Below are 24,864 nucleotides of genomic sequence, written 5' to 3'. Positions count from 1 at the left end.
GCAATTTGAACTGGGCTTTGGCGGATGAATAGGAGTTCCCAACTCAGTGCACAGCTGGAAATAGCTTAGCATACATGGAAGCAAGAGGATGTGTTGATAAATTGTGAGACATTAAACCCAGAAGGAAAGTCCTCTGATACCCTGCTTATCAAATTTATCAAACACACACACACACACACACACACACACACACACACACACACACACTCACTCATGGAAGCCCCACCTGGTTCATTTGTTTGCTAAACTTTTGCCTGGGAACTAAAAACAGAAAAGCAGATTGGCATAGTGCTCAAACAGCTGAGTTTTAAGTCCCAGCTCTACCAGTAATGCTGCTTGGCTTTGGGCAAGGGATGTCATTCATCTCTCCGAGCCTCGGTTTCCTCATCAGTAAAACAGAGATGAAAATGTTGCTACTGTACAGAGTCTCAGTGAAGGATAAATATGACAATGCACAGAGAGCATCCACCCAGAGCCTAGGGGAGACAGAGAGGGCGCTCAATGCATGTTACCAATTATCCCCTCCCTGGTTCCAGGCCACCCCTCACCAACCACCCCATCTTTAGAGGTCCTTTTCTACATGAACTGAGGAGCTGTCCTGGGGAGTGGTGAACTGTCCTTTTCACTGCCCCGCCGAGGAAAGGATGGAAGTGAAGCCAGAAATGGGGGCCAGTACCACGTGGTGGCAGACCCTTCCAGGCCAAGGTTAAAGGGCTGGACATGTACCTTTTTCTAATGGGCAATAAAGAGTCACCAGAAGTCTTGAGGCACAGTCAGTTGTATGGCCTAAGCAGAATGTTACTTTAAAAAGACTTTCTGTTTGTATAGGGAGGATAAAAGAGAAGCCTCTCAACAGAGTTCATGGTCCTTGCAACCCCCAGAGCTTACCACAACGTGTGGCACGTAGTAGGTACTCAATGAATGTTCATGGAATTCAGCCAGAGAACAGTTGCAGTCCCTCTGATTCTGGAACTGAATGAACACTTTCCTCCACTTGAAGAGACCCACTCTGTGTCGCATGCTGTACACAGCTCTGTATCAGGCACCATAGAATTCCTTCACTGAGCACCTACTATATACCAATCACAGCAGTTGACACTAGGGGACAGGATGGTGTGCAAAAACTGATGCAGTGTCTGCCCTAAAGGACTGTCTCACTGTTTTGTGACTGAGATAGGCACACACAGAAGACCCTGGGATGCCTTTTGAAAAGGTCTCTAGTAGTGTTTATAGCAGATGTTGTAAAAATCGTGGTGGAGGGACAGGCAAGTTTCTTGGCAGTCAGGGAAGGTCTCACAATGGAGGGCAGTGTTAGTGGGGCTTCAGTGGATGAGTAGGAGTTCATCAAAGAGAAGAGAAAGGTGTTTGCTCCGAAAAAGGAAAGGCTTGTGGGTAATGCCTGCCTTGCTTAGACAAGAGACAGAGGGTTTGGGGTTCCAGGCCCCACTAGGAGAAGCAGAAATGTTCAAAATGGGCACTGGGGACTAAAGGCCCCACCTGACCCATGGCTCCATTTGTCCTTGTGTGTAAGTAAAACATCTCCATTCTTTGTCTCTCAAGCCTGGAAAATGGACTTAGCAGACCAAGTACACGGTTCTTGGAGGGAGCTCTGCCACTGAAGCCACCACTGGGGAGGATGAGAAAGTTCTAGAGATGAGGCCCCCTCACTCCCTCACCAGCTGGGGCAAGAATGTATTCAGCCGTTCTATGAATATTTATTGAGCACCTGCCATGTGCCAGGCACTATTTTAGGCACTGGGGACCCTGAGCAACATGGAAATTTTCCCACCTCCCTGGAACTTATGTTCTGGTGAAAGGCCTTCTTCTGTCTCCCTGGAGATGGGACTTGAGGCACATGCTGAAAAATAATGTCCAGGAGAGTCTCTCGGCTGCCAGCATCCGGAAGCCTGTCTCGTGGGACCCAGCTAAGGGGGCTCACAGACCCTTACAGTGCCTCCACCCTGCAGCTTGGTTTCACTCTGTCCCCTTAGCCCTTTAGGGACAGGAAGGGGGCCTAGGTGTTCCCAGGGCTCCAGATGTTCCCAGGGCTGGGGCTTGGGGCCTGTCTTCCCCGTGGACCCAGGGCCGGTTGGAGGAGGGGTAGGTTGCTGTGCTGGTAGCCTCAAAGCCTGGGGTGGGGGTGGGGGCTGTCTTTTTTTTAAGTTTTAAACTTAAAAAAAAAAATTTTGTCTGTTTTTGTAAATGGAGGTGCTGGGGATTGAACCCAGGACCTCGTTCGTGCTAAGCACGCGCTCTGGCACTGAGCTCTACACCCCCAACCCAGGGTCCTGTCTTAAACACGACTCAGGTTCTGTCTGTCTGCCCCTGTTCATCCCCAGGTAAAGAGCGTGAACCTGTCCGAAGGGGAGCTGCTTTCCATCCGCGGGGTGGACGGCCCCTCCCTGACTGTTCTGGCCAACCACACCCTCCTGGTGGAGGGGCAGGTAATCCGGAGCCCCACCAATACCATCTCCGTCTACTTCCGGACCTTCCAGGACGACGGCCTGGGGACCTTCCAGCTGCACTACCAGGGTAGGACCGGGCCGGGGCTGCCGGCACGGAACTCTTGTCTCAGTTTCCCTCTGGAGCCTAGGGTTCTCACCCTTGTGGTGCCAGGGGCCCCCTCTGGCAGTTTGGTCACATCTATGGACCCCTCCCTTGATTTATGTTTTTAAGAGCATAAAATAAAACATACACAATTAAAAAGGAAACCAGCCCTATTGAATAGCAGTTGTCAAAATACTGTTTTCATCTGTGATATCAGCATCTATGTGCTTCTTTTATTAACACATGAAATAATATTTCCCAGCAGCTGTGATAATTACTGTAATTTCACAGTACTGAGAAGCAGAAGAAATATGTCAAGATACTCATTTTGATAGGAAAGTATCTGCTGTTTCCCTCGGTGACAGAGTCGCAGGTTCTGTGATGAGGTTACAGTGCGTTGCCTGCGTTCATGATTGAAGGGAAGCACCACCGTCTGAGTTAAAGGTTAATGAAAAATAAGCAAGCCCCCTTCCCCATTCAAGTTCATGGCTCCTGAATTTGGTACATGGGTCCCATGCGTCTGTGGGTTTCTGGTCGAGAGCCTCTGCCGCCGGGGTCCGCCCCTCTTTTTCCTCCTCCTCCACTATTTCTTTCCTTTTTGTCTGTCTTCCATTCTCCCCTCTTTTGCTTTCTGTTCACCTTTCTCTTCTCTTTCCCTTCCCTCTGCTGCCCCTTTTCTTGCTTCCTTCCTTCCTTCCTTTCCTCCTCTCCCTGTCTTCATACCCACCCTCCACTCCCTCTTCCTTCTCTCTCTTCTTCAATGTCATCCCAATTCCCCACCTCCTGGGCGGTTCCCCAGCCTCGGGTTACTTCCCTTACCAGGAGCTCTTAGCCACAGCTCGGGATGCTGAAAACCATCCACATTTATGTCACATTGACCAAACATCCAGAAAAAAACAATTCATTTAAAAATTTCCCCTTGGATGTTTCTGAAACAGATGGACGACTATATAGAGTGTCTATGTCATCACACCTTCTCAAGATGGAGACTGCGCTCTCTGGTCTTTGTTAATTTAAAAATGGAAAAGAAAATAGTGTGTTGAGACATGAACTTGAATTTGGTCCTTCTAATGAGTACTGGGAATGCAGGTGTCCTAGGCTGCAGGAGAAATCAGACCAGAGTCTAGGGGGCGGAGCTAGGATGGGTTTAGCATCCTCTTGTGAAAATGAAGCTTGAGCGCAATGCGGCCACACACGCCCTTCTACCACCCCCATCCGGCGAGCACTGTGCACCAGACATTGAGTTAAGGAGGCTCTTTTTCAGCATTTCCCGTTTAATCCTTACCACCTACCATGAGGTAGGGACCATTATTGACTCCACCAGCAAGATGCGGAGAGTGAAGGTCAGGGCACTGTGTCACTTTCTCAAGTGATGGATGAATGGTTTCTTCACCGTTTCTAAGTGATGGAGTGAAGAACATAAACTCACATTGGTCTCCCCCAGAGTCCAAGCCCTTACCTCCCAGGACAGTTGTTTTCAAGCTTTCATATCCTTGGCATTTCCTGAGGAACTAGTTATTCCAACTCTGGTCCAAGAACCTGCATTTGAAACAAACACCTAAGATGTTCGTGCAGGTGGGACTAACCAGCTGGGCAACCCCACCCCTCCTGTGCTCAAGGAGAAAGTCATTCTATGTCCACGTGGAGAGAGGCTCCAGTGAGGTATGGGACACACATTTTTCACCCCAAATCTACTGTCTCTGGCTAGGCAGGGTGGGGAGCTTTGAGCCTAGGAAAAGCGCCAATCTGGCCATCTCAGCACCACATACACCATATGATCAACCCGAGTCACAAAAATACCCACCTCCAGAGCTCCGGGGTCCCCAGGGGCCTTATCCTTTTTCCTCAGCACAAATCAGCTCCCAGGATGTGGGTCACGTTCTCTGTTCCCTCTCTGAGAGATAACCATCTACCTCTGCATTTCTGCCCAGCCTTCATGCTGAGCTGCAACTTTCCCCGCCGGCCAGACTACGGGGACGTCACGGTGATGGGCCTGCACTCGGGCGGGGTGGCCCACTTCCACTGCCACCTGGGCTATGAGCTGCAGGGAGCCGAGACACTGACGTGCATCAATGCCTCCAAGCCCCACTGGAGCAGCCCGGAGCCCGTGTGCTCAGGTACACGCCAGCCTCAGCCAGACCAAACGCGGCTGGTCCACGAGGAGGGGGGAGGTCAGCCCCCAGGGTATTAAGATTGACCTTAGGGGAAGAGACCTCCAAATACAAATCTCTGCTACTATTTAAAGCTCTGTTATGTGATAAAATGCACATGACCTAAGATTGACCATTAATGATGTTTAGTACATTCACAATGTTACACAACCATCACCGTTATCACCTGCAAAAGGACACGCTGTACCCATTAGCAGTCACTCCCCATTTTTCCCTCCACCGAGCCCCTGACAAACACCAGTATGCTTTCTGTCTCTACAGAGTTGCCTATTCTGGACATTTCATGTAAATGGAATCACACCATATGTGATCTTTGGTGTCTGGCTTGTTTCAGTTAGCACAGTATTTTCAAAGTGCGTCCTTGCTTGTAGCATGTATTAGAACTTCAGTCTTTTTTATGGCTGAATAATATTCCATGATACGGATAGGCCACGTTTTATCTGTTCATTCGTCGGTGGATGTTTGAGTTGTTTCCACTTTGGGGGCGTTATGAATGATGCCACTGTGAACATTTGTGTACACGTTTTTGTGGGGACGTAGGTCTTCATTTCTCTCGGGTACATACCCAGGAGTGGAATTGCTGAGTCACATGGGAATTCCATGTTTAACTTTTGAAGGTGACCTTACACCATCAAACTGTTTTCCACAGTGGCTGCCCCATTTTACTTTACAACCTGCCGCATACAAGAGTGCCAGTCTCTCCACATCCTCACCAGCACTTGCTGCTTTCCACGTTTGCTTTTTATTATTACAGCCATGCTAGTGGGTGTGAAGGTATTTTGCCGTGATTTTTGATTTACATTTTCCTGGCAGCTAACGATATTGTATCTTCTCACATGCTTCTTGGCCATTTGTATATCTTCTAGGAGAAATGTCTATTCAAGCCCCTCGCCCATTTTTTTAAAATTTGGTCATTTGTCTTTTTCTTGAGTTGTCAGAGTTCTTTATATGTTTTGGGTACTAGATCTTTGTCAAATACACAGTTGGCAACTATTTTCTCCCACTCTGTGGATTGTCTCTTCACTTCTTGATAGTGTCCTCTGGTGCAGACAAGTTTTTAATTTTGACCAAATCTGTCTTATCTATTTTTTGTTTGTTTGTTGCTTGTGCTTTTGATGTGACCGCTGCCGTATTTTGTGTCCAGTCTGTATCCTCACAGCAATCCTATGTGGTGGGACGCATTATCCCCATTTTACAGATGAGTAAATTGAGGCTCATGGAGGTGAAGTCACTTGCTCAAAGTCACCAGATAGAAGTTTAACTGAGTCCAGAATCCTCCTCTCCTGAGTTCTTTCCCTTACACCTTCACTACTCGAAGTGCAGTCTGCAGACCAGTGAGATTATTAGAAACACATGGTCCTGGGCCCCATAAAACCAAGCAAATCAAAATCTACATGTAACATACTCCTTTTGTGGTTCATGTGCACATTATAGATTGAGAAACACTGGGCCCTACCACACTGTCCCTGCTCCAGTGGCCATAACGTTGACCACCTTCAGTTATCAAGAGAGCAAAACCCTACTAGATTCTCAAGAGTCCTGACCATGGCCGGAGAGTACAGGCTGCCCACGTTGGCTGAGAACCTACTATGTGCCAGGCCATGAGCCATGTACAAGGAGAAGACTGGGAATAAGAAAACATTATCCTTGCCCTCCAGGTGTTCATAGTCAATGGAACTGAAAATGCAAATGAGAGCTGATGATAAATTCTGAGATTTAGTTGTTGCAGTATTGTTCCCCCAAGGCCCTTCAGAATTTTTCTTCTTTTTTTTTTAACAAAGGAAAAAAAAATCCAAACCATAGGTCAGTTGGTCTCCATGCTCCCTCGCGTTAATTTTTATCTATGTGTTAAGAGAGGAATTAAGCCTCAATTTGTGCTAAGAAAGATGGATGGGGAGCCATGGCTGGTAAATTGAAGCCAAACAGAGTCATCAGGCAGCTTAATAAGGCAAGGAAGGGAGCAGAGAGGCAACAAATGAAAGGCATCTCAGGGAGGACAGATGGCCGGCGCCCCCCTACCAGGGACAGCATCCCCCATCTCCTCAGCTCCTGAGCTATAGGGCAGTCATGCTGGTTACATTTTGAGCACCTTCTCTGTGCCGGGGTGGCACCAAGCTCTCTACGTGCAATGTTTCATTGATTTCTCACCACGGTCCTATAAGGAGGGTGGAATTATTGTTACCATTTTACAGTGAACTAGAGGTTCAGAGAGCTTCAGGGACTTGTCCTAGATCCGTAGCAGGTAAGTGGCACTGGCCAGATTTGAACCTCCTCTTTAGGATGGAAATAGGGTTGTGGGTGTGGAAGGAGGAGGCAGCCTGGAGAGAGAGTGACCCAGTGCTCTGTCCATGGTCTGAAAGAAGTACCAGACTTCTTGGCTGTGTCTTTGCTGTAGGTCACAGCAGAGTCCAGAGTAGAGAAGGAAGCTGACTGCCTTTCTCATCTATGCGATTCCTTATTAGTCATGCAGTCATTCAACAAACATTTAATGACAGTCAAATATTTCTTCAGAATAAGGAAAAGACTACCTTCCCACATTGTTTTTTTGTTTGTTTGTCTTTTTATTGAAGTATAGTCGGTTTACAATGACATGTTAATTTTTTGTGTACAGCATAATGATTCAGTTTTACGTATATATTCTCTGCATATTCTTTTTCACTATAGGCCATTACAAGGTTTCAAATATAGTTCCCCGTGCTATACAGTAGGACCCTGCTGTTTATCTATTTTATATATAATAATTTGTATTTATAAATCTCAAACTCCCAATTTATTCCTCTACCCTCCTTTCCTCCTTACGGTCCTGGTAACCATAAGTTTGTTTTCTGTGTCCCTGCTTTCCCACGTTTGAATAACTCTTCCTGGTTCACAAATCACTTTTTAATATTTATTGAATTTTTATGGTAAAAGTAATATATGACTCTGGTAAAAAAAAATCCAAGAAATATGAACATGTTGAAGATTGTAGCAAATCACTTTTATATGCCTGTTCTCAATTGATCCATGCATGTAGCTCACTGAAATAGGAAATGGTGGACCATCTTCCAACTTGTCTTTTTCTCCACTTAAAATATAGTGTGCATTTTCCTCTATTTTCTGTATTTATGTATTTCCTATATTCTCAAGTATTCTTTGGGAACGTAGTTTTTTAAAAACTGTATGAATGGAGTGTATGTATATCACCAAGTATCTGTACGTGGACGTTCACGTTATTTCTCACCTTTGGCTCTTAGAAACAGTCTAGCAGTGAACATCCTCATTCACACATTTTTGTGAAACTCTCTAAATCTTTTCTTAAGGTGAATTCCCAGAACCTTAATTACTAGGTCAGAGTATTTGAACATACTTTCTAGATGTTTCACGAAATTGCTCTCCTGAAAGGTCATAGCAATTTGCATTCTAACCAGGCCTGAATGAGAGTGACCGTTTCCCATCACCTGTGCCATCTCTGGTTTACTGTTGCTTTTTATCTTGACCAATTAAGTGCACGAAAATAGAATACAGTTTAGATTTGCATTTCTTTTGTTATTAGTGAGGCTGGATATTTTAGTGCTTACTAAGTACCTAAAAGTACATTTCTTCTTCTGTGAACTGCCTGTTTGTGTCTTTCTTGATTACCGTTTTATACTTAAGAAATGGCACAGGCAGCACCTTGGAAGAATCCTTAAATCGCAGTCATTCCTTCCTACCGTGGAGCTCACACGATGATGGTTCCAATCGTGGAATTAGATCCGCTGTCAGACAGGATGAACTTCTTTCGGGGGCAGGCCTTTCCCATGGTTCCCCTCGTCCCCACCTGCTTCTTCCACTAAGAGGTGGGGATCGGGGAAGGATGAAACTCTCACTTTCTCTCTCTCTCTCTCTGTGTCTCTCTCTCCTCTCATCACCCCCCCACCACCACTCTCTGGCCCCAGCCCCTTGTGGAGGGGCTGTGCATAATGCCACCATCGGCCGCGTCCTCTCCCCGAGTCACTCGGGAAGTACCAACGGGAGCCAGCTCTGTGTGTGGATGATTGAAGCTCCAGAGGGTCAGAAGCTGCATCTGCACTTTGAGAGGCTGTCGCTGCACGAGAAGGACAGGTAACCTCCAAGGGCCCCCAGACAGCCTCGTTCTCTCCCAGAGTGTTAGCAAGCGGCAAGGGATTTGGAGTCTTGAAATGGCTAAAACGGTGGCTCATGGAAGTCAAAAAAGGGAGAGCTGGGGAGGGTGGCAAGGATATTAGGGACCATCAGCTTCAAACTCTCCTTGTACATGTAAGGAAACTAAGGTGTACAGAGGGAGAGGGCCTTGCCCCAGTCACAGAGGGCAGGGGGAGAGGCGGGAAGGGAATCCAGCTCCCCCACGTTTCACTTCCTCATCTTTCCTCCTGCACATCCCTTTTTGCAGTTGAACAAGGAGGTAATGTTTACTGCGTACCTTCTCCTAGTCATGAATTAGGCTCCATGGAGAACAGGAGAGAAGTAGGGAACTTTAGTTCCTGGTATGATAGGAAGTTGAGATTAAAAAACAGATTTACGCACATGAAGGAACTAGAGAGGATACAAGACAACATGTCACCCAGAGCACGTCTGTAGATGTTAGGTAATGTGCACAGAATCCAGAATCTTAAAACTTTACTAACCTGAGAACTTACTCTAGAATATTCTGGAATGTCCTAGAAAATTAAGACCTTAGCAGCTTTGACGTGCTGTCCCAGATTGAGTTCCCTTGGAAACAGACATGGTGACAAGGATGTGAGAGAAAGAGGTTTTTTTGGGAGCCGATCCTAGAAAGCACTAGGAAAGTGAGCAGAAAAGGAAAGGGAGTAGGTACAGAATGTGTTACTGTGGAGACAACTGGGGCTCTTATCTCCTGGGGACCTCTGGGAAGCTGTGTTGAGCAGGGTTCAGAGTGTTCCTAGCACAGAGTGAGGGAGCTGGGGTATTTATCCACCTCCACCCCAACATCCATCCTGGGCACTCTGACTCCCCAACGTTGCCTGTTTGAGCTGGCTGGTTCTCAGAGACTCTGGAAGCCAGCAGAAAATAGGTGACTAATGAGTGCTGAGGGGATATGGGTTGGGCACTGACAGCATTTGCTAGACTGCCAGCACCTTAGAATTCTGGGATCTATCAGGCTGTGATCTTAGAATTATAGCACTCTGGCTTCTTTGAAGCTTCAAACCTCGACCATTAACCTCTTTAGGAAAGGATTCCAAGAGAAAATATCAGACAACTAAATAATTTACCCAACTCTGGACTCCACTTCCCTCCAAGTAGTCCAACTTTATCCTGAACAACTGCACACCAACAAATCACTGCTTTAAAGTACAAGGTGTAGAACAGGGGCTTCAGAACATGGCTTCCCAGCAGCATCAGAAGGACCTCAGGAACCCCTTAAGAATATCAGATGCTCAGTCTTTCCCCCTAGAGACTGATTGAGAAGCAAGACCCGGGAACCCTCAGTGATGAACACTTTCTAAAACTCAGACCTCTGATTGGCCTCTTCTGAGTGGTGCTAGGAATAAACCAAGCTTACATTTATACCAGACAGCAAGAATGAGTAGAGAGAGAAAAAATTAACCAAAGTAGGTATTTTCTGAAAGTTTATTAAATCCTGATAAATGTGCCAAACACACACACACACAGGTTTATGAAAGGTAGGAGTTGACAGCCACTAGGGGAAACCAGTTCTCAAGTGTATCCATAGGGAAAGAAGTTTGGAGTAGTTTATCAAGGTTAAAGATTAGCGCATGTGCACACATACGCACGCCCGCACGTGCAGACACACACACACACACATAAAATGAAGGCAAAGAGGAAAAGTTAATTTCTATTAACTTTCTCCGTGGACTTTATTGAGGAAAAACAGCTAAAATGGCACAGTTGTAAGAGGTTAGAGGTAGATAAGGCTCCACATAAGAAATAGGGCCTTGATCTAAACCTTGGAAAGTAATTTGAACAGGGAATCCAAAAATACACTGGGTGATGGAGGTGATGGAGTATCTCAAGCAGGGAGAATAGGAGTGAGGAGTGGGCAAAGATGTAGAGGTCAGTTGGGGTCATCTGAAGGGCTTTGGGTGCCAGGCTACTTCTATAAGCTATGGGGAGCCGTAGAAGGATTTTGAGTAGACTAGAGATATGAAGAAAGATTTTAAGATGATCTCCCCTCAAAATGAGGTCTTTCTAAATTCCTGTCCCATAATATGCAGTGTAAAATGTGGGTTCCCTGGTCAAACATGTTTGGAAGACACCGTATCCCTATCTCGGTAGGTACTAATGCATATTAACTGGCAAAGGCACTGACAAGTCCTGCAAGGGAAAAAAATGTTTAATTCTTACTTAACCCAGCATTTCCCAAACCCATTTGACCACAGATTATATATAGATTTGAGATAAAACTTATTATCATTTCAGACATTCTAGAGAACATAGCTAGAAAATTCCTATTTTTAAGAAGATTAATTGACTATAGAGATTTTGAGATTTGGGGGGTTTCCTCCAGGGCAACCCTCTTTGCCAAAGACCTTGTTTCTTTGAAAGAGGAGTCCTGGGGCACAGTCCCCAAGATACAACAGGATCAGCAAGGATCAGAAGATTGTGAAGAGGCCCCTCCCCACTCTTGGGATGGCCAATGGCCTCTTCCCTGGCCCCCTCCTCATCCCAGCCACAGTGGACGCACGGCAAAATGAACAAACTGTGGTTCCAACATTCATGCATTTTGGTGACGTTAGCAATTCATCTGGGCAACATAATATAAACCCTTTATTGGGTCACAGTCAAAAAAACTCAAAGGGCTAAAAATGCCTGTTTAATGACTCCATAAAAATAATTTATCCAATTTGTATACTGGTTTCTTCCCCATTTTTGCAAAACTTCTTTAAAAATACCAAGGCTAGCAAAGAGTCAAGCATCAAAGGGTTTTACCAACAGTAAAAATGAATACAACATTTTGTCTAATACTGTTTATTTTTTAGGTACTTTATCCTGTTACTTTCTCAAAGCCCCCTTGTAATATAGGTAGGGAAGACATTATGATCCCTCTTTTCACAGTTGTGGAAACTGAGGCCCAAAAGGTATTGAGACTTGGATAACCTCAGTGGTGGGGAATTGGGAACTGGAAATCAGGACACCTGACACCGCACACCATGCTCTTAGGAAATGAGAATCAAAGACACAGCCTAGTTAAGGGTCCAAGGCTTCATAAACTTGACTTGCCCCTACTGTCTCCTGGGTACTTTATACCCATGGTGTCTAATGCCCACACTCTGATGTAAGTGTGCTTGTACCCATTTTACAGATGAGGAAACTGAGGCCCAGTGATGTGAAGTGTTCTTGTCTATAGTCGCACGGATCAAAAATTAAAGCCAGGACTCTGTCTAATTATATGTACCAGTATTTCAGGAATGATATTAGTCTGTCCATCCCAACTTCTTAATTAGTAATAATAATCAGTATCAGTTAAGTAGTCTGGTCATTACATCATACACATCACTTTCCTTACAACCTCAGAATCAGTCCATGAGTTTAGGACAGCCACTGGACAGAAAGGGAAACAAATTTGATTCAATGAAGTAGAGCGTCTGGGCGAGTGTGGGGTGAAGTCAGGATTTGAGTCTGGGAATAGATCTCCAGAAGGGGTCTCATGGCATACACTCTGACCCAGGAAGACTCTCAGGGGCCCTCATCTCCTTTCCCACTGCTAGGATGATGGTCTACAGCGGGCTGACCAACAAGTCCGCTCTTCTCTATGACTCCCTCCAAACCGAGAGCGTCCCCTTTGAGGGCCTGCTAAGTGACGGCCACACCATCCGCATCGAATTCACTTCTGACCAGGCGCGGGCAGCCTCCGCCTTCAACATCCGGTTCGAGGGTGAGGGTCCCGGGGGTCACCCCCTCTCCTGGAGCGGTGGTGTGGCAGTGGGGGAAGCATGGTGGGGCTGGGCCTGGGCCCTGGGAGGTACAAATCTGACCTGCTAAGGATGGGCTGGGGGCAGTGGTTAGACTGGCCCTTGGACTTCCAAAAGCCACCTCCGCAGGGTTGGGAGGGCAGAGGTTCTTATTCTCATTTTAGATGTGAAAATAACAAGGCCCAAGAAGCCAAGTGAGTGGCCCAAGGGCCCCCAGCAGGTCAGCTGGAACTAGACTGTGAGGTCCGACACCTGTTTCCCTTGGGGCTTCCCTGAGCAGCAAGAGGGGCCCCTGCTTCTGAGACACAGCACTGCGAGTGGCCCCTGACTCATCTGAGTGACTGCCCTTTCTCTGTCCCCAACGCAGCCTTTGAGAAAGGCCACTGCTACGAGCCCTACATTCAGAACGGTAACTTCACCACATCCGACCCGACCTATAACATCGGAACGGTAGTGGAGTTTACCTGCGACCCAGGCCACTCTCTGGAGCAGGGCCCGGCCATCATTGAGTGCATCAACGTGCGGGACCCGTACTGGAACGACACAGAGCCCCTGTGCAGAGGTGAGTGGGTCCCTGCCCTCCTCGCGGGGCGCACAGGGCCCTCCACCCCTTCAGGCGAACAGGCCCAGCTTGCATGCTGATTTTAGGTTTAGAGCTCTTCTCAGGGCTCACTCTCCTTTGGGTCAGGTTTGCTGCTGGTCCTTGAGAAAATTACAAAATGGCTACACTTAAAAAGGTGCCCCTCTCACAGCGAAAAAAAAATGTGACAATGAATATATGTATGTTCATGTGTAACTGAAAAATTGTGCTCTACACTGGAAGTTGACACAACATTGTAAAATGACTATAACTCAATAAAAAAAAATTTTTTAAATAAAAATAAAATGGTACCCCTTTGTCCAGACACATGGCCCCATCGTGTACAGGTTGGTGAGCAGACCACTGCATGGATTTCAACTCCTATATGTGCTGTGCACACTTGTGCAGTGCACAACCCACCCAACAATACATGGCAGCCCTGAGTCTCATTAATAATAATGATAATAATGATAACAGTAGTTGTTAACAGGAGTGCAAAAACTGTGTTACAGGCACCCTGTCTGTGCATTATCTGATTTAATCCTCACTCCAACTCTGTAAGGTACATGTTACTATTTACAGATGTAGAAACAGAAACTGAAAAGACAACCTCAGAACACACTGAGGGTAATTGAGAGAGGCAGGAAAGGAAGTCTGGGCTCTCTGTTCTCAGAGACCTGTGCTCTGAGCCCCTCTGGACAATGTCAGCTGTGTGGGACCTTCATCTATGTGGGCTTCCAGTGCCCTGCCCTCCCCATTTCTCCACATTCAAGGTCAATGAGCCATCCTGAGCCTGGACTCATGTGGGGAAGGTGGGGTGATGAAGAGAGCCCTCGCCCCTGGTAGCTGCTGCCCGGATGGCGGTTGGCGTGAAGTCACAGCCTTGCCGTGGTGAGGGATTGATCCCTCTATTAAATGTGCTGGTTTAACAGAGCGGAATTTATTGGTGCTTTGGCCTCTGCCACATTGAGAACTTTCCAAAGGGGTAAACACAGAGTGAAATTTAAAGGGCCAAGCACCAGGTGCGGCCACATCTCCACTCCCAGTTCAGAGCCTAGGGCCTTCCACAGTCACATGAACTGAGAATCACTGGATGCTTACCTTGTGCCAGGTGCTGTGCTGCATTTGGCATCTGTGAGCTCAGTCAAGCCTCAGAATAACCCAGTGAAGTCAGCACTGTTGTTTCTCCCTGCTGTCCAGAGCCGGGGAGCGGAGGCTCCGAGAGTTATATGCCTTGTCACCGAGCCTGTTGATGGCAGAGGCACGACTCCAACCCAGGTCCACCTGACTCAAATGTACCGTCTCTTAGTCACTACTTACCCTGCACAAGGGAGGGCGGGGGTGGGGAGGGCTGTTGAGGATTCACTAGGAACCTTGAGCTCTGTCCTTGGTCCTGAAAGAACTACCGTCATCCCTCGTTATCTGCAGGGGATTGGTCTAGGAACCCCATAGATACCAAAACCTATGGCTGCTCAAGTCCCTTATATAAAGTGCATAGTATTTTCATATAACCTATGCACATTCTCCTGTATAGTTTAAACTGTCTCTAGATTACTTACAATCCCTAATGCAATGTAAGTATTATGTAAATAGTTGTAAATGCAATGGGAATGTTCTAAATACAATATAAATGCTCTGTGAATACTTGCTGGTGAGTGGCAAATTCAAGTTTTGCTTTTTGAAACTTTCTGGGTGTTTTTTCAAATATTTTTGGTCCACAGTTGGTTGAATCCATGGGTGCAGAACCCATGGTATAATGTCCTTGCCCCACGTTCGCCACCCTTCTGCTCAGCAGGCAGGTGGCCGGCCCTGATGTAATCATTCCACACACATGTATGGATTGCCTGACCTCATAGCCCACAGTCTTAAGTGCGCTGCCGTATCTGCTTCCTTAGAAGTAATGTGTGTCTGTGTGTCTGTCTGTGTCTTTTACAGCCATGTGTGGCGGGGAGCTCTCTGCTGTGGCCGGGGTGGTGCTGTCCCCAAATTGGCCAGAGCCCTATGTGGAAGGTGAAGATTGTGTCTGGAAGATCCACGTAGGGGAGGAGAAACGGATCTTCTTAGATATCCAGTTGTAAGTGTTTGTGATGAGTGGACCCCCAGTCCAGCCAGATTGGGGAAGAAATTGCTCCTGCTTTATTCTTTCAACCAATATTAATTAAGCATGTACTGTGTGTCAGGGACTGTGCAAAGGACTGAGGACCCAGTGGTGGGGAAACAACAACATCATGCATGCCCAGAAAGAGTCCATATCCTCAGGAAATTCGGTCTGCTAAGGAAGCAGGCACTAAGTGAGGAAATATGTCAGTCACAGTATACTGTAACCTTGGTCAGTGATGGACAGAAAGGTGCCTGGTGCTATGAGATTCTATAACAGGGATTGGATGTAAAGAGGAATGTCAAAAAAGCCTTCCCTGAGGATCTAATAAAGCTCAGAACTGAAGGGTGAGTTAGAGTGAACACAATGTTAGATGAGTTAGAAGGAATAGAATGTGCAAAGGCCCTGTGGCAAGAGCCAGCACAGCAGCATTTTCAAAGGACTGAATGGCCAGGATGGTCAGGAGGAGGAGGGAGGTGTAACACATTTGCTCCAGACTGTAGTAGTTTATTTTCCTACCTGTCAGCTAGACCAGGTCCTTGCACTCAGGACCTGGTCTGAGTTATCTCTGTTCCAGTGTCTAACACAGAGCCTGACACACAGTAGATGTTCAGGAAATGATTGCTGAATGAAGAAATGCTGTAATGAATGGACTTACCTGACTGTGGCTGTTTCTGATAGTGGGAGTACCTATTAGATGCTCCATCTAGAACTTTCCCCCTCTAACCTCCCAGGGATCAAGAGAAGGGGACAGAGACAAATGGGGGTGTCTAGAAAGCAGAAGAGAGCGTTCCAGCAGATCCAGACACGCGGCTGGTACGGTGGGGGGATGCTAAGTTTGGAAGAGCCTCTCTGCGTGCAGCCAGGGCCTCTGGGGGTCAGCTCGCCCCTCAAGCCTGAAGTAGAAACCCACTTGGCTAGGAAGCAGGACTTGGGTTGCCTGGCTCTGCAGCGGAGGCTTGCAAGAGGGAAAATTATTTGCAAAATTATGAGTGACTGTCTTTGAAGCTGTCCTCTAGAGGTAGTGGAAGGGTCCTCAGAGGCTATCACAGGACCCCCTGCTCCAGCTGAGTCACAGACTTACAGACTCTGCACAGTTGCCTCACGTGGCTTTGGGGCCAGGGCAGCCTGGTCAGAATTCCATCCCCTCCGTTTCCAGCTGTGTGACATTCGGCTCCTCTCTGGGCCTCGTTTTGGTTTTTTTTTTTTTAATCTGTAATGAGGTTCCTGGAACATGGGTGTTTTATGGCTGCTGGAGGCAGGTTTTAAGCATCCCTTGCACAGTGCCCCCCTTACTCATTCCTCAATGAGGATACACCCCTTTTCTTCCTTTCTCATCTGTCTGGCCTCTAGAGTCTGGTATAACTTGCTCATTCATTCAAGATAAATTTTTTAAGTGTCTGCTAGGAGCCAAGCAGTTTTAGGCACTGAAAAGACTCTGATCGTTGCCCCTTCAGCAGTAAGACTTATGTTGGATTGGCCGGTCTCGATGAACTCTGAAGAAAAAAAAAAAACAAGAAACTGTGCGAGCACTAGGCTAAGTGCTGGAGGAACAGTTTTGAGAAAAGCAAACAATCTGTGCCCTCACTGTCTAGTGGGTGAAGAGGACAAGAAACTATGTGCAGTGTGATAAGAGTAATGATGGGGAGGGGAGGCAGCTGAGGGAGCCTGAGTGAAATCTTGGAGGGCTTCCAAGAGGAAGTGACTTCTAAGCTGGGATGAAAGAGGGTATAGGCAGGTGATGAAGGGAAAGGAGGCATGTCTGGACAGTGAGAACAGATGTGCAAAGCCTGGAAGTTACAGAAAGGGTGGTTGCCTTGTGACTTAAAGGGAGTTTAATGTGGCTGGAGCGTGGAGGTTGGGTAGGGGTTACAGAGGGAAGGCGTCCAAGGGAGGCCCAGGGGTATTCTGAGCTAAAGCTGCAAGTTGGAAACTCTGTTCTAAAGCTGCTTCCTCTAGGAAGCCTTCTGTGGCTCCCCATTGCCCTCATAATAAATATAAACTTATGGTTCCCGTCAGAGAGCACCCCAGCACCAGGAGTTGCTGGGCAAACCACCTCAGTCTTCAGCCAGGAGAAGAGGAAATCAGCTCCTGATATCCTGGCTTCTCTTGCAGAAGGTCCCCCAGCTCCATGACCCGAAACATTGTCTGTGGTCCCCTCCTCTCTGCCCAGCTCAGCTGTCCTCTCCTCCAGCGTGCTCCCCTTACAGACAGGATTGCTTCACCAAGACTAGCCCACGTCTCCCTTGGTATTAGAAGCCTGGAGGAGGAAACAGGAAAATAGGAACCTTGCTTTCGTCCCCTCTAGGCATCAAGTATTCAATTAACCTTCAGCTTGACACTGGCTGGGGTTTTATTTCCACTGCAAAGCACAGGATGGGGCAGCCAAGCCAGGAACTTGGAGCAGTTAAAACAGAAATCCTCTCCCAACCCCAAGCCAGGCCACCACTGGCATTAGCATCGGGAAAGGAACCCTTGCAAGGAGTAGACTTTCTTCTGATCATCTTGGCAACACTAGATGTGAGTGTTAACTGGAAGAGAGGACCCCTGGCTTCCTTATTCTGTGCCCTAACAATGAGCCCTGAGCAACCCTGGACCCGTCACCTGGCCTCTCTGGGCTTCACTTTCTTTCTCTACAAAGTAATGAGTTGCCTTCAATAGAGAGGATGGAAACAGACTCCTGCAGGGCCAGGCAAGTAACATAAAATGGGAATAGGGGCTGGTATGAGACAGTGTGGAGGGAAAGGAAACTGTGATGGATTGGGAAGAACGTCCTCACCTAAATTCAATTTTTTTAAAAAAATAATGCCCTCCCACGCCAAAAAGTATCTGCTGGATGGATTCAGACTTGAGAGACCGTAAGTCTAGCCTGTGGTTAAGGTCCTTTCTCATGGAGGTGATAAAGAAAGCCGTTTCCATCACTGAGTACTTACTGTTTGCAAGGTTCTTTCCAAACATTAATTAATTTACTCCTCAGAGTAATCCTGTAAGTTCAGTACAGCAATTATGTTCAACTTGTACCCACCTGCTTTCTTCCCCCGTCACTTGGATGTGTGTAAGGGGCATCTCCGACGAAGTGCCCCTTGATTCTCTTTCTCCAAACTCTTTCACATCATCTTCCCCATCTCAGTGGGGAGTCAGCTGCTCAGACCAAAAAGATACCGCGTTGTTTGAGAGCAGTAGAATGCTGGTAAGTGTGCAGCAAGTAGGGCGGGGAACAACTCCGTATTTGTAACGTCTGCCAATTTCCATGGTGTGAATTGATCACTCCCACTGTGATCAATTTCAGGCAACCAACACAATGCCCACAGGCTCAGTGTGTGCCTGGTCGTTTCACAGTCCGCTCTTAGGACCCAGAAGGAGCCACCAGCTCCAGCACACTCACTGTGAACTAGATTCTTCCCTTTCTCTCACACCCTGTCCCTAAGTCCTCAGTACATCTGTTGATTCTACTCAAGAGTCAAAACCTGCCCCGAGTTCAGACACTTCAGACACCCCCACGACCACCACCGTGGTCCAAGCCACCGCTGATCCATCCTAGGACTATAGCAGAGCTTCCTCCCTGGTCTCCCTGCTCCTGCTTTTGTCCCCTTGGGAGCTGTTTTTTTCATTGAAGTATAGTTGATTTGCAGTGTTGTTAGTTTCTGGTGTACAGCATAGTGATTCAGTATACATACATATATTCTTGTTCATATTGTTTTTCGTTATAGGGCATTATAAGCTATTGAATATAGTTCCGTGTGCTATACAGTAAGATCTTGTTGTTTATCTGTTCTGTAAATAGTAGTTTGTATCAACTAGTCCCAAACTCCTAATTTATCCCTCCACCCTGCCCTTTCCCCCCTGGTTAACCATAAGTTTTTTTTTTTTTTTCGTGTCTGTGAGTCTGTTTCTGTTTTGTAAATAAATTCATTTGTGTCATTTTTCTTTTAGATTCCGCATGTAAGTGATCTCATATGATATTTGTCTTTCTCTGACTCACTTCCCTTGGGGGCTGTTTTTCACCCAACACCCTGAGTGACCCTGCTGAAACCTGAGACAGATCACATCATGCTCTGCTTCAAACCTCGCAGTAGCTCCTCATTTTATTCAGAGTAAGAGCCAAAGCTCTTACAAAAGCCCTGTGTGATCTGGCCCTGGTTACGGCTCCTGCTTCATTTCTTTCCACTCTCCTCCTTGCTGTCTCTGTTTGGCCACACGGGCCTCCTTGCTGTTCCATAAACATACCTCAGGTCCTTTGCACTGGCTGTCTCTTTCCTCCTGACCTCCTGATGCTCTCTCTGTCCTGAATATCTGCATAGCTCACTCCCTAGCTTCCTGCAGGTCTCTGCTCCCCTGTGGCCTCCTCTGAGATATCCTTCAACATCCTTATCTAAATTAGCAGGACATGGAGAAAAAGCTTCCCCAGGGACACTTAGTAATGTCTGGTGGCATTTCTAGGTTGCCATAATTGGAGGGAAAGATGCTACTGGCATCTGATGGGTGGAGACCAGGGATGCTGCTAAACAACCTGCCAACCACAGGGCAGCCCCCTCCACAAAGAATTAGCTGATGCCAAATGTCAGTGATGCTGTAGTAGAAGAACCCTGATCTATGCTGAGCTGAGACCAAAATACAGACAGCAGATGGGCAACACTGGAGGGAACAGTGTTCCAGCCGAAAGGAACAGCATGTGCTAAGGTCCAGAAGCAGGAAAATTTGTCTGTAATGTGGGATGTGTGCTGAGCACTTAGTTCATCCACGGCATTCACATCCCAGGCACCTTCACAACGAGCACGTACAGTGGGTCCTCTTATTATCTCCACTTTACAGATGCGTAAACTGAGGCTCGTAGAGTTAGAAAAATGACTTTGATCACACAGCCAGGAACTGGCAGAGCTAGGATTTGAACTCTGCCTGCCAGGTCTCCAGGGTCTGGGGTCCTCACCGGCCCTTCAGTGGAGCTGGAGGAGGCCCTGTGCACCTGGAGCTCAGTGATACAGGAGGTGCGGCGTCAAGGAGGAAGCAGTGGAATCAGGCAGGGTCTCGAAGGCTGCATTTGGGGAGTCTGGACTTGCCCACAGTGGGCAGCAGCAGAAGGGTTTTAAGCAGTTAACAGGATTAAAGCTTTGCAGAAGGGAGCTGGGCCCTCAGGTCACTGGCCCAAGGCTCTCCCCGGCAGACTCTGGCACATGCTTGGCAGGGCGGCATCTGGACTTGGCACCCCATTCCTCCCACAGAGGGAGTGAAAATAGCCTCTCACCAGCAAGGAGTAAGTGGGGCTGAGGAGCTGTGGGGCTTAATTTATCTTGCTTGGTTTCCACTGACAGTTTTAGTAAACCAATTTGGGTTTGATAGTAAAAATAATTCCGTCCTTGGGGCCCCTCACAAGGCCTGAGTGTTTGCAGTTGCTACGTATCACATGGGCGAGGGGGAAGGAGTTTGCACTGCCGACTGAGCCAGGAAGGTGGCCCGTAGTAGGTGCTGGGCAACGCTGGCTGAGTCGTGAGGACTTACGCCCCATGTGTGGGATGAGAGGGGACTTTTCTCCCTGTCACCTACTGGGCAGGTCTGTTGATGCTCTGGGCGTTAGGATAACGGTTCTAATTAGTCATCATTTATGAAGGACCTACTGTGTGCTCGGCCCTGAGCTGTGTGGCTTATACCCATGAGCAATGATGAACTTGAACATGATTACGTAGAGATAATAATTACATAAATTAGAGCTAATGTGAGGAGAGAGCATTACAGAGAGGTAATTACCCAAATGTAGAGATGATGTGCAAAGCACATCACGGGGGTCTGGCTCGTAGTTGGCGCCTCATCAATGAAGACTCCGATTGCCAGGAATCCTCAGGAGACAGCTACTGTCGTCACCACTTAATGGGTTTGGGAATAACAGCACAGAGAGGTGAAGTGGTGTCCTCAGGTCACACGGCCGATGAAGGACAGAGCCAGAGTTTGTGCATACACCTTACCCTCCACATTTACTGACCTGAACGGCCTTTGGGGGGACCAGCTATGTCTCAGTAACGGAGCAGGGAGGCTCCCAGGCCTCCAGAAACTCCAAGGTCAGGAAGGGAAGTGGGGCCAAAACAGACAGCCTGGTGAGATGGGGGGAGACTGCTGTGGCTGGAGGAGGTGGGTGTGGAGGGAGTGGAGCACTGCACTGATCTCTGTGAGTTGGGGAGATGTCACAGAGAGGGTGACATCCAAGCAGAATTTTGAAGAGTGTCAGTCAAACTTACTATTTGCCAGTCACTCAGTGCTTTCCCCATGCTGTCATGTAAGTCTCACCAGGAAACCTATGTGATAGCATTATAATTACCCCCCCCCCATTTTACAGATGGGGAAACTGGGGCTCAGAGAGGTAATGTCACTTGTCCAGGGCCACACAGCTAAAAAGAAGCCAAGTTAGGAGTTGAATCCAGATCTCTGGGGCCAAAGCCAGTGTCCTAACCACACAACAAAGTGTAGCGAGGTGCTCCACAAGGAAGAACTCCCTCACCCCATCTTCCAGAAGAAATTGAGGCTCAGAGAGTTGCCCTTCTCCCATTTCCTGGACACCTACTGAGAATGGACATACTCCTGGAAGAAGGAAGTTTTGGGCAAGCTCCAGCTTGTCTTTCTTGACTCCATGGGGGAGCACATCCCCAAAGCTCTCCCTGTTTATGGGCCCCAGCCCAGTCCTTTAACCAGGAAATAAAAGGACCCAGTAACTGATTGATAGCTGGGTCGTATTTCTCTTCAGCTGCTGCCAGCCTGTTCTGTGCTAAGTTAATTCCAAGCCCTAAAAATTAAGTGCCTTGTCCAGAGGCACTTCCGTCCTTCAAACAGAGATATAGCTGCTTTGGGTGGTAAGAACTCAGCTTGAGAGCCAAACAAGAAGGGAGAGTCAAGAGTTAAGGGCTGGGTTAGGGGGATGGGTATAGCTCAGTGGTGGGAGCACCTGCTTAGCATGCACAAGGTCTTGGGTTCAATCCCTAGTACCTCCATAAAAAAGAAAAAACAAGAGTTAAAGGCAGCTCTGGCCCCAGGGGCACAGATTTCCAGACACCAGCAGAAATCATGGGGTAATTGGCCACAATAGAAATACAAGCCTTGCAATCCATTAGTGGAGGGGAGATGGGATTTCCCAGAGCCCAGGGTTTAAAGGAATCTGAGAAGGAACAGCACAGTTCAGAGTCCAAATTCCATCACATTGCAGATGAGGAAGCTGAGACCCAGAGATGGGAGAAGACTGTCTCAAGACCCCTCTATCAGTCAGCTCTTGCTGCATAACAAACGACCCCAAACTCAGTGGCATAAAACAGCAAGCTTGTATCATTTCTCATGAGTCTATGGGTCAGCAAGGTGGTTCCTCTGCTTTCATCTGGCTCACTTCTGTGGCTGTGGGCAGCTGTGGGTTGGATAGGTGGCTCTGTAGATCGTGACTGGGGCAGGTTGGTTGTCAGACGGTCTAGGCAGGCCTAGCCTGGGATGGCTCGCCCCTGTCACACGTGTCTCTCATCCTCCAACAGCTAGCTTGGGCTCCCTCCCAAGGTGACTGGTAAAAGAGCAGAAGCCTTCAGGGCCTCTTGAGTGAGCCTAGACTGGGAATCGGCCCAGCATCATCTCCCATACTCTGTGGCGAGTCACAGAGCAAGGACCAGCCCGGACTGAAGGGGTGGAGAAACAGACTCCACCTCTTGGTGGCAGATGCTTCGAAGCCTCGTGGCAAAGGATATGGACATGGAAGAGGGCAGAGCCTTGAAATCATTTCTGCATTCATGCTACCCCAGCCAAAGAAGAGTAAGGGTTAGAACTCAGGTCTCCTGGCCCCAGTCCAAAGCTCCAGATGACATCTTGGTGCATAACTGACCCTACGAGGTGGCCATTATTATCCCCATTTTACAGCTGAGGAAACGAAGCCTCAGAGAGGTGAAGTAACTTGCCTACAATCCCATAGCTAGAAAAAGAACAGGACAAGATTTATACCCACGGCTTGGTGCTTGGCCATTGTTAATTATTTTACAGTTGGTGGATTCTGAGATTTTCATCTGGGAAACTGAGGCCCAGGCTGGACGACTTGTCCAGAGTCACAGGGCAGAGAAGAGGCAGAGGGGCGCCTCTCAGAGAGATCTCCTGACACCACACCCACTCTCCCCTTAACAGGCTGTGGAGTTCATTATAAATATACTTTTTTTTTACTTGCTAATTTTTTAAAATTGAAGTACTGTCAGTTACAATGTGTCAATTTCTGGTGTACAGAACAATGTCCCAGTGATCATTATAAATATACTTTTTCAAAGACAAAAAGATGCTCTGTTAGTTGACTTCCTGGCACTACTTAAGTCATTTACAGCTCTCAGTAATATTAGCCCCATTTTACAGGTGAGGACACTCAGGATCAGAGAGGTTAAGCCACTTTCTTGAGGTCACCCAGCTAGAAACCAGCTCACTTAGGATTTGAACCCAAAGCCCATTCTTTTAGCCCTCCTTCTCAGGATGGAGTGAAAACACCAGGGTGGTTGAGGACTAATCTCTTTGTGCTCTCCCAGCAAAGCAGCTGGGAGCTGTTGGGTTTGCCCCTGGTCTGTAGTGCTGGGTGAGAAGTGTCTTCTCAGTGACCTTGCCAAAGGTCTGCCCACCACGTTCTGAGATGGCTCGTTCCAGGGATGTGGGGTGATCCCGGAGGAAGGCTCGTCCAATGAGGGGGTCCCTTTCTTCTTCTCTTTGGGAATAATAGGGGGAATTGGTCGAGAAGGGGAGAAAGGCAGAAGAAAGAAAAAAGAAAGAAAGGCAGAACAGAGACTGGGTCTCATCCACATTGACACCTCCAGGGCAGCAAATCCATCCTGGCTGCTGGTACAGCCTCCTGGGGAATTTCATCAACACTGACACCCGGGACCCACCCACAGGGATGCCGAGGGTCTGATTGGCCTGGGGTGCAGCGAGTTGTTAAATCTCCCCAGAGATTCTCCTGTACAGCCAGGACTGAGAAGCACTGGGCAAGGGCTAGGTCTGAGCTGGACGCAGACCAGTGCTTGGCGGGTATCTGGGGGGAGAAAAGGAAAAAGAAAGGAAGAAGGGGAGGAAGGAAACAGGGAAGGACATAGCACAAAATGAGAAAACTGTTCTGTTTTTTTGCTTTAATGGATCATTTTAGGGAGCCGAAGAGATTGGTTTTCTCTGCCCTCCCTGGAGGTGACATGGTTTCTTGTTCTGCCTGCCATTTTATCAAATTAAATTGAAACCAAATTAGCGCTGGGCCAAAGGGCCCTCAGCAATTCCACGGTGTCGAGGAGCACCTGGCGCTGGCTGGGCGGCTTCATGAAGGAGCGGAGGCCTTAGGATCTGGGCCTTCCTGGCCTCAGTTTACTTCACTGTGAAATGGGATTAATAGCATGTTCTCTGACACCCTTCACCATGTGGTTGAGGGGCTATAATAAGAAAACGGGTGCAAAAGAATTCAAAATAGGTCTTTTTTTTTTAAGGCTTTCAAGAAAAATGTAAGTGTTTTTAAAAGTTTTGCTACACCTACCACTGGATTTATGAGTTCTGGTTCTCTTTTTTCCCCCTTATTTAAACCCTACGGTGTCCTTAATCACCATCTCTACC

The 24,864-nt window shown here is 47.6% G+C and overlaps 1 protein-coding gene across 2 annotated transcripts in view; it reads left to right on the top strand.

Annotated features, from left to right (window-relative positions):
• The window catches only part of SEZ6L (seizure related 6 homolog like), a 160,080-nt gene that overhangs the window by 97,358 nt on the left and 37,858 nt on the right, over positions 1 to 24,864 (top strand). For both annotated transcript variants that reach the window (XM_031442946.2, XM_031442945.2), the window contains exons 4-9: positions 2,340 to 2,532; positions 4,479 to 4,664; positions 8,633 to 8,798; positions 12,404 to 12,570; positions 12,975 to 13,169; positions 15,123 to 15,261. In XM_031442946.2, the coding sequence (XP_031298806.2) occupies positions 2,340 to 2,532; positions 4,479 to 4,664; positions 8,633 to 8,798; positions 12,404 to 12,570; positions 12,975 to 13,169; positions 15,123 to 15,261 (1,046 nt within the window). The remainder of the gene's footprint in view (positions 1 to 2,339; positions 2,533 to 4,478; positions 4,665 to 8,632; positions 8,799 to 12,403; positions 12,571 to 12,974; positions 13,170 to 15,122; positions 15,262 to 24,864) is intronic.

Source organism: Camelus dromedarius, chromosome 31, assembly GCF_036321535.1.
Source record: "Camelus dromedarius isolate mCamDro1 chromosome 31, mCamDro1.pat, whole genome shotgun sequence".
NCBI classification, from domain to species: Eukaryota; Metazoa; Chordata; class Mammalia; order Artiodactyla; family Camelidae; genus Camelus; species Camelus dromedarius.
Note: the sequence above shows the minus strand (reverse complement) of the source record. Positions and strands in the feature narration are given on the sequence as shown.